The 9072-nt window shown below is 40.8% G+C and overlaps 2 protein-coding genes across 2 annotated transcripts in view; one reads left to right on the top strand and one right to left on the bottom strand.

Annotated features, from left to right (window-relative positions):
• The window catches only part of enpp1 (ectonucleotide pyrophosphatase/phosphodiesterase 1), a 22089-nt gene extending 18052 nt beyond the window's left edge, over positions 1-4037 (bottom strand). The window contains exons 1-2 of the mRNA XM_008312999.3: positions 3882-4037; positions 61-133 (exon numbers count right to left, since the gene is read on the bottom strand). Coding sequence (XP_008311221.1) covers positions 61-133; positions 3882-3989 — 181 coding nt within the window. The 5' untranslated portion in view covers positions 3990-4037. The remainder of the gene's footprint in view (positions 1-60; positions 134-3881) is intronic.
• Positions 4038-4758: 721 nt separating this feature from the next.
• Positions 4759-9072, top strand: part of kcnk3a (potassium channel, subfamily K, member 3a) — a 13931-nt gene continuing 9617 nt past the window's right edge. The window contains exons 1-2 of the mRNA XM_008313000.3: positions 4759-4778; positions 5005-5132. Of these exons, the coding sequence (XP_008311222.2) occupies positions 4759-4778; positions 5005-5132 (148 nt within the window). The remainder of the gene's footprint in view (positions 4779-5004; positions 5133-9072) is intronic.

Below are 9072 nucleotides of genomic sequence, written 5' to 3'. Positions count from 1 at the left end.
CACATTGTTCCTGAAGAAAACTGTAACTTTATGTATTTCTGAAGTGACAGTTAAACCTACTGTTCTGGTGTCTGTGGTTTTTCACTGACAGAGCCACGGCCAGGATGATGATCAGAAGACACAGCAGCACGACCTGGAGAGACACAGACACCAAACCTTAGCTGTCAACATTATTTACAGTAACTGCAGATAAGACATCAACTTGATTAAAGACGTGTGGACTTGAACACAGGGGAAAAGTGACGGGCACTTAGCTCCACAAAGGTAAACACTACGGTGTCTCCACGGTTGTTGGACATTGACCGTTAAATGTAAACAGAGCGAAGCTCCAGAGAGAATGCATTTTAAATTACGGGATGATTATACTGTGCGTTAAAATGTCCTTTAATTTGAAGCCGGCTCTCCTGACACCACAGACACACGAAGTGTCAGCGACAGTACAGCCTTTAAAACCATAATATAAACACTCTGCTGCAGACTTTTGGCTCCTTTTATGAAAACTGTAAATCAGTTGGATTTGCAGGGAAGTGAGGATTAGCGTCAGGTTCACATGCAGGTGGACCACCTTTATATTTTGTATAAACATTCTAGTTCCCCAAAGAAGTAATTCAAATTATTTTGGCGATTTGCTAGACTTTGTCCATCAGGACTCTGTGTTGATAGGTGGAAACATCTGTCTATAGGGGCAACTGTCAGACTTCAATAATAATAATAATAACAATAATAATAATACTTAGAACTTTATTGATCCCACACTTGGGAAATTCTTGCATTAACAACAAGCTGCCTCTCGGAGGCGCAAGTATGTGGTTCTTCTGGGAATCAAAGGCTGCCTCTCTGAGGCGCAAGTATGTGGTTCTTCCAAGGCAGGTGTGCTAACCGCTACACTGTGGAACCACATGCCAGCACCAAAAAAAGCAACAATATAGGCCATGCCCCCTACATTGAGAACCAATGGATTAGCAAAAGATGGTTTAAAAAATATTGAATAATGCCTTTAACTGTGTTAAGTTTTTCTTTAGATAAAGAAATAGTAATTTACAACATGAAACTCCTCCACTAGTGGGTGGTAAAGAACTGTATCATCATGTGTTTTTACCTTTACGAACTTTTTTACAATAATCTCCTTCAGGTACCGTCAACGTTTCCACCGCTGTAACTGACAAATTAAACGCGTTGCTTCTTGTTTACCTGCTGCTCACATCTGCCTAGTAACAGCTGGAGACGGGGGGTAAAACGGAAGTAGTGAGGAGGGGGGGGGGTGGTTGTGGTGATGATGATGACGCGGCGGAGGTTGAGAGCTGGTTTGGAAGCTTGATTTAAAGAGTGCTGAAATTTTTGTACGTTCTATTCTATAGTGCAGCCTGTGTTATTTTTAACACATTTGACATCTTCACTTATCACAGCTAGTCAAATCGGAATATGATATTTACTAACCCTGCAGTAATTCTGGGACAACTTAATCATCACCACATTTAGTTTTACATCAGGTGTGTATATAATACACTAGTTTAAGCAATTAGTCATTTATTGTGTTCTATTTGGTTTCTTAAGTAACCAGGTGTCATACTGTTGTGTCTTTACTTGCTGACCTCTGACCTTTTCTCCCTGCAGCATGTGAATTTCCCCAGTGTGGAAGTGAAAAAGTTGGAGTATATTCGGAAAATATATTTCCGTTGCAATATCAAATGTTGAAATTCTTCGTTTTTTAAAAAAAAATGTTTACGATGACTAACTAATATTTCATGACAGTTTTTCACTCCCGAATCATCCACCATAAACAATTACTCTACACACACGACATGGCACATGTATTAAATATATGCTGCAGTGTGTGTGTATGTGTGTTCACAAATTTTTGACGGCTACAGGTGAGGGAAAACAGAAAGGCAAAGACTGAAGGCCTGTGTTTTTGTGGGCTGCAAAGTCAACAGTCCGTCTGGTCGAAACCTACGTCTGGCACTGAAAACACATTTTAACATGACTACTGTCTCCCCAGTGAAGACGGTAGGGGGAAAACAACCCACAACAGACCACACACAGATGATAAGTTCCTGTTTCAGTTCCTGTTCTGAGCAAAGACGATGAAAATGGAATGAGTATACCTTGCGTTTCCGTGAAACAAAAAAAAAAGTTGTGTTGTGCTGAGAGAGTTTTTCGTTGCGATGCCTGTGTACAACGTAAGAAATAACATTAAATCACTGGCAGATGTGTGGACAGGACCGGAAAAGGACATATTGTTGTCTAGACTGTGCCACATGTGTGTCCAATCATCGCCAAGTAGCACAGACAGCTGCTGAAAATGTCACTTCCTACGGTTTTTCACAGGAGTTTGACAGTAAATATTTGAGGTTGTTAAAAAAAAATTAAAAATTCCAGGGATGGAGACGGATTTCGTGTTATACATTTTTTAAATTTTAGCTAAATTTAGCTACAGAAATTAGCTTTACTGTATTTCTTCCCTGACATATCACCGACCACGGCAGAGCTAAAAAAAACAAACCGCACAATCACCATCTTTTTAATAACAATTATGGTTTTTGCCTTCATGTAAACCACCCAATGCATCCCAGAATTAGGCTCCACGCAGGAAATGTTTGGTCAGTCCCAGTGCCTCGGGGCGATGTGAACATTGTGAGCCTCCGTTGTTTGAGGAGGAATCTCTCTAAACAGTGACAGTAACCAAACCAAAGGTATCATCACGGAGCGAGTGGAGCAAATATGTTTGATTTATGCATGTGTGCGCAAACGTATGTTCAGGAGCCTTGTTGAACCATTAGCCATCTTCAACAAGACTTCTGGAGAATTACTTGTTTCAAATTACAACTACAAACTCATGACTTTGTAACGGTGAGCGTTTGAGCTTGACCGGCCTGCCTGCGGTCCACGTCTGTCCCCAACTGTTTGCATTGAAGGTTTGGAGAATCAGACAACACTGAACACGGATTGTTGAATGTGTGTATAAATAAACTGCCACAAATATGTCACAAACGGCACGGCGGTGTAATGTTTTACCCCATCTACCATAGATCACCGCTCTCCCCCAGCCCTCCTCACTGCTAACCTTAATGTCTTATCACCGCAATAGCAACTTGCTGCCTCTGCGGTGATAAGGTGGAGTGTCGTGGTTTGTTAATTCTCAGAGATTACGATCAGATCAAGTACTTTTCACTAAACTGTAAACATATTGTAAACATTTTTTTTTCTTATGCTTTACACTAACCTGCAGTAAATCTACACGTCTTGAACTGTGTGATTTAGATCTGAGTTAAGATTGTAACACACCTCCCCTTTATCTCCTAATTTGGATTTTTTACAAATAAAAAAATGGGGGGTTTTACACCTAAATTCTCTCTTTTGTTTTTAACATAACTTTACTTTTTAAAAAACATAAAAGTTACGTTTGTGACTGTCTCTGGCACCTTACGTCGAATACTATTTTACACTAGACTGTGGGTTCTTTAAACCTTCAGTTTATTTGCTCGTTAAAACAAGTACATTTGCACTTCAACTGCAAACACGTTCACTAAGTGTGAACTCCGTTTTCGCACCTAACCGCTACAGAACCTTAAAGAAACTCAAAGTACGACTTAAATTCTCTTCCACTGTTGAACTGACTTTTAAATAATGTTCTCACATGTACAGGAAGTGACGCTGCTACTGTACAGACGAAGCTAAATGAAGCTAATTAAGTATTTTTAGGAACCTATAACTACGTCATTACGGCACCAATATACAGTACTAATGTTACAAACAGGAAATAATGACTAATTGTGTTTTCGTTCAAAGAAGAAAAAAAAATTCTACTTTGTAAAGAAGAAAAAGTCGCTATTATCCTTGTGGAGGTAGATACGTGTGACAGATTGTGAATTAAAACCTACCACAATGACGATATTCTTCCGGTTGTTACGTTTCTTCGGTGCCGTACGCTGACTCTCCATCTCCGCTGTCCCAAACACAGCAGCTCCCTGCTCTTTGGTTGCCTCCATGCTGATGAGCCTCAGAGCAGAGCGAGTAGAAGAGTGAGGAGAAGAGTGAGGAGGAGCGGAGCCGCCTAGTGGGGGTTTGGGGGCAGGGGGAGGTGGAGGCGAGGCGGGGAGAGGCTGTTCAAGGAAACGGAAAGCTTTCCAAAATTTTGGTTTTCAGTAAAATGTAAAAATTCCTACAGGGAGCCCAGGGCTCAAATCTGATTTCCAATTATCTTCTTGAAGTAAAGCAGAAGCCCTGACCACTTCACCACCACGTACCCCACTGGAAAAGACTTCATAATGAAAAACTTGTCTATTTATTTATTTATTTCCTTTTTTTTCTTCCTATTTTTATGTGTGGTTGATGATGGAGGATAAGCCCTCTCTCTCCGTTTCATTAACAGCCTTGCATCATTTCAGTTACATTACTGACACCTACTGGTTCTGTTTGCACAAGCACATACTTTGTGTATTGAACAGCACGGTAGTTCAATACACAAAGTCAGCAGTGCGGTCAGGGGAGGCACTCGTGATAAAAAAGAAAAAAAGTACATACAATAAATATTTATATTTTCCACTGATCTGTGTTAAAGGTGCATTTTCAGTATGACTCTACACATTTTTGACATTTTATCAGGTAGAAATGAGAGTAGTAGAAAAGTCAGCAGGGGAGACAGGCAGTACTCTGCTTCACCTCAAGGGGTCGTACGTGAACTGACAGGTGCTGTCTAGCTGGCGAAAAAGTTTCTCAAAACTGGACTTCCGGTGCAAAGGTAGAAGGTAAAGAGTGATGGAAGACCAACGCCGGAGGTAAAAAGTTTGCATCAAACTAAAACGAAAAGATTGGCTGTGTGTCTGTCCTGAAAATAACCGCCTTTACTGCTTTACTTGTCTTTTATTCTCATCGTGTGGTATCGTCTGGACTAACTCGGGATACTGTGACCGGAAACATTTACAAAGAAGCCTCAGCAGACACGAAAGATCAACCACGAACATTCGAAGCCAGATTTCCCTAAAAAACTTTTGGAAATTCAAGGATCGATTTAATTGTCTTTTATTCTCGTGTGGTATCGTCTGAGCAACGGACACTAAACATTAGCATCCACAATGCTAAGAAGAGGGGAAACCGAGGGATACAACCACGGACTTCATCTATAAGTGAAGGTAAGGCTAACAATGATTTTTTTTTTCAAGTATTTGATAACTAAACTTGTGGCCTAAAATATTTGTTCTTATCATTTTGATAGACAACCTTTGATTAAAGCAGCAGAATTTAAAGTTTGAAAAATAACTGAAAGGTCAAATCTCAAATCTCATCTTACTTTGGTGGTAAAAAATTATGCATTTACATGTCATCTTACTCTGGTGGTAAAAAATTATGCATTTACATGGTTTGTTTACTGTAGTAAATTCTTTCACCTTATAAACATATTGTTTTGATGGAAAACCTTTATTTATTAAATAAAATCAAAAGTTACTGACAGAGGGCTGAGAAGATTCACTTTCAACATGAAAACGGTTCAATACGGCACATAATACAGTACTGTACCTGCCAACCGTTGTTAACGAGACGTTTCCACAAGGTGGCAGTGTTGCAGCGCTTTTGCTGAACTTAAAGGCCGCAACTCAAATACCGCAGAACTGGACGACGTCATATTGTTTAGAAATTGTTTTAATTTAATTTTACAGGTCTGACTATGGTCTTACTGAAGCTGTGTTTGTGTGTGTGTGTATGTGTGTGTGTGAGGCCCAGTTGTCCTTACAGTCAGTGTAGGCTCACAGTGTGATAATGGAGATCACATGTGGCTTAGAGTCTTCAACTTTGACCTTTTTCCTGTGCAAATAAACAGCACAGTTTGAACTGGTCTGAATCTGTTTCTTTTTACTTTGTCTGCAAATAAACCTAGAAAAATATCTGTCTGTATCCAGCACTTTACACCAGAGGTTTTCAACAGGTGGTCTGCAACCCCCTAGAGGGTCCAAGATGGTTTTGGAATCAGGTCATGATTTTTCTCAGCTTATTATACAATGTTTTTGTTGTTTTTTTTAACATTGCTAACTTTATCATTTAAAACATTAAAAAGTGTACAATTTATAATACATTTATACCTGGTACTGGGCCCCGTTTGATAGAAAAACTCAGTTTAATGCAGTATCTGTAGTGAAGCGCTCTGGCTTCATATCTTTGTCAGTTTTGTTGAAGTTTTCCAAAAAACAACAAATACTGGTTTATTCTGTCATTTCCCCCTCTGTTAAACATAAAATGTTTCACCGACTGGCTTCACTTCACATTAAGTTGAATATTTACCTCCTGCGTCATTACATGCATCAACCACTAGAAACAGAAATGACTTTATGTATTTATTTATTTATTGTAACAAATTCATCTGCAACAAGTGACAGCAACAGGTGCTGCAGTGCTCCGAGCCTCTTTCATGTGCTTTCTTGTGGTGCTTTGAAAACAATTACACATCACTGCTGCAACCATTTAAAGCCCCTGGCAACAAGAAGAGAATAGAAGAGACCTGAAGCCAGACCCAGCCCCCGTCACTTATGTTTAATGCATTGAGGAGGAAGAAGGAGCCTGAGCTGAAGGTGTGCTTGAATCTTTCCCCCACGAGACTGTAAAAACTGCCATGAATTATTCTGTCAGCGTGACACGGGCCTAGTCACATTATGTTGACAGCGCTGCTCTTCCTTTATCTGTCGTGGCTACCTGTCAGCCAAGGATTTACAATTGGGCTGCGTTTTTTTTTTTTGCGCCTTGTTGTCGTTTTGAATTAATGAGCACCTTTCTAAACTTTTGATTTACGCTCACCCACAACCAAAAGACAGCGAATAACAGTGGTGCGAACCCACTCTGTGTCTGAGTACACTTCTGTTTACTTCTGGGTTTGACACTTGTCAAGGTCACGGTGATTAGATGAGACAAGAACATGTTTATTTTAACCTGCATTTTTACAGCTTTAAGTAAAAAAAAAAAACTCAAATCTACGGCTGCCTCCACTCAGAGCAGGTTGTGGGTGTGACGCTGCTGCTGCCTCTGCTGTCAGAGTGCAGCTTTGTGAGAACTTTATTCCTGCTAATGATGCTCCAAATATGCTGAGGTGGCAAATAAGTGAAAGCTGTTGAAATGAAGCCTCTTCTTTTTCGACCATTTAAGCTGAATCATCCTCCACTGGGGGCGGAGAGAATCCCCTGAGGTGAAAGTCTCCGGAGTTTCTGCTGCAAGTTTTACTTTTCACAAAAAAAACTGCAATTCTCCAACAAGTCCTTGTTGCACGAAGTGACATAATCAAGGAGTGACACAAGTGTTTTGAGTTTGTTTTCGTTGAAGGAGAATGTAGTGTTCTTTCTTCCCCTGTAGGGGGTGCTATAACTGCATTTAAAATGCCATAGATAATGAGGTGAGTGCACAGGCATGACAACATAACTTTATTATAATTCTTCAACTATATATAAATATACAATTTTTTATATGTACACAACATATATGTAGTATAAAAAACACAATCTACAATCTAAAATCTTTTTGTTATTTCACCTCAGTTCTTTTCTGATCCTGTCTATTATTGTTTTTTCAGGAGCTGCCAGTAGCAGCTTCTTATTACTTATAATCCCTGCTGTTTTTTGTGAGCCATCGATTGAGTCCAAGTCAAATCAATACCTCAGAGTCGCCGCGTGACCTTCCTCACTTAAGGTATAATTAGGGTCAGGCTGTTGGTGTTTATGATTTCGATCAATACCAAGAAAGAGCGGGTAACAGGCCTGGTGATCAGCACTGAAGAGTTATGTAAGAAGACGACAGACCGAGACATGTGACAGAGTTCATTAGAGAGGACGCTTGACTCGTCAAAGGAGGACAGCCCCCTGGTGGTAACTGATGGTCTTACTGTAGGGAGTCTGCTCTATGATGGACAGTTGAACGACCCAGGGTGTTAGCCTGACTCACCCCAGTGACTGCTGGGACTGGCTCCAGCTCACTGGACAGGATTTAATGGTAGACGATGAATGATTGAATAATTGAATTCCATAATTAAAGGGTTTCCGTGTGTTTGTTTCATTTTGTTTGTTTCTGTTTGTGAAGATAAGAAATTACAGAAATGAAGTGCAGGAAGGTCACATGACCCAGAACACTGACTGCTTTCCTACTGTCCCACTTATAAATAAACCAAAATGTCAGCGTGACTGGCGTCCTGCAGAGCCACAGGTGTGTGCGTGTGTGTGTGCGCGGCTCTCTCTCTCACTCACGCACACACCAAGGGGTGCGAGGGCTAATGAAGAGCTTCACGTCTAAATGCGAGGATATTTGGAATAATTATCAAATGACAGCGGGAGCAGCAGCAGAGTCGCGGAGGCGGAGCAAACGATGGGAAATGAAAGACTTTAATTGAATGTCAGCGTGAAGCTGCAGGCCACGTTGAGCCTCGCGTAATGAGATGTAGGTGGCTGGAAGGCACCGCTCCCAGGATGCCTTGCTGGCAGGGAGGAGAAGGAGTAAGAAGGGAGAAGGGAGAAGGAGGAGGTGGGGAGGCTGCTCCCCGTCTCCGTGGCATCGCCTTGATGACATGCTCAAATCATGGCATTATGTAATACACTCTCCACTTGTGTTTAGTCAGACGCTCACACGGCTGAACTTTGACTGTGAGTGCAGGCATTAACGTCAAGCTGTGCACGTTGGTGCAGACGTGCACATACTGCATGTAAGCCAGGAGGGACTGGATTATTTTTGCCTGGCTGACCTCGAAATCCATATGCATGTTTTGTTTTCTTCTCCAGGAGATATTGGACATTTTCCTCGGAGAACGGAAAAAGAAGGAAAACAGAAAGACAAATTATAGTTTGCATCTCAATATATACAATTTGTTGCATTCGTTCACATTGTTTTTCTTTCTTGAATTTGTATAAATATTCTGAGAAAATATTTATACTTTGTCTGTCACCTCACGACATGCCTAAAATATTATTACAAAGCTTTGCAACATGAAGTGGCAAAAAACAGTACCAGGCACACACACACACACACACACACGACACAGACAAAGCCTTGTGTTTGCTCTCCTTGACCTTCGGGGGCAATAGAGTTGCAGGAAATTCAGTTCAA

Source organism: Cynoglossus semilaevis, chromosome 7 (assembly GCF_000523025.1).
Source record: "Cynoglossus semilaevis isolate Cse_v1.0 chromosome 7, Cse_v1.0, whole genome shotgun sequence".
In the NCBI taxonomy this organism is placed as follows: Eukaryota; Metazoa; Chordata; class Actinopteri; order Pleuronectiformes; family Cynoglossidae; genus Cynoglossus; species Cynoglossus semilaevis.
Note: the sequence above shows the minus strand (reverse complement) of the source record. Positions and strands in the feature narration are given on the sequence as shown.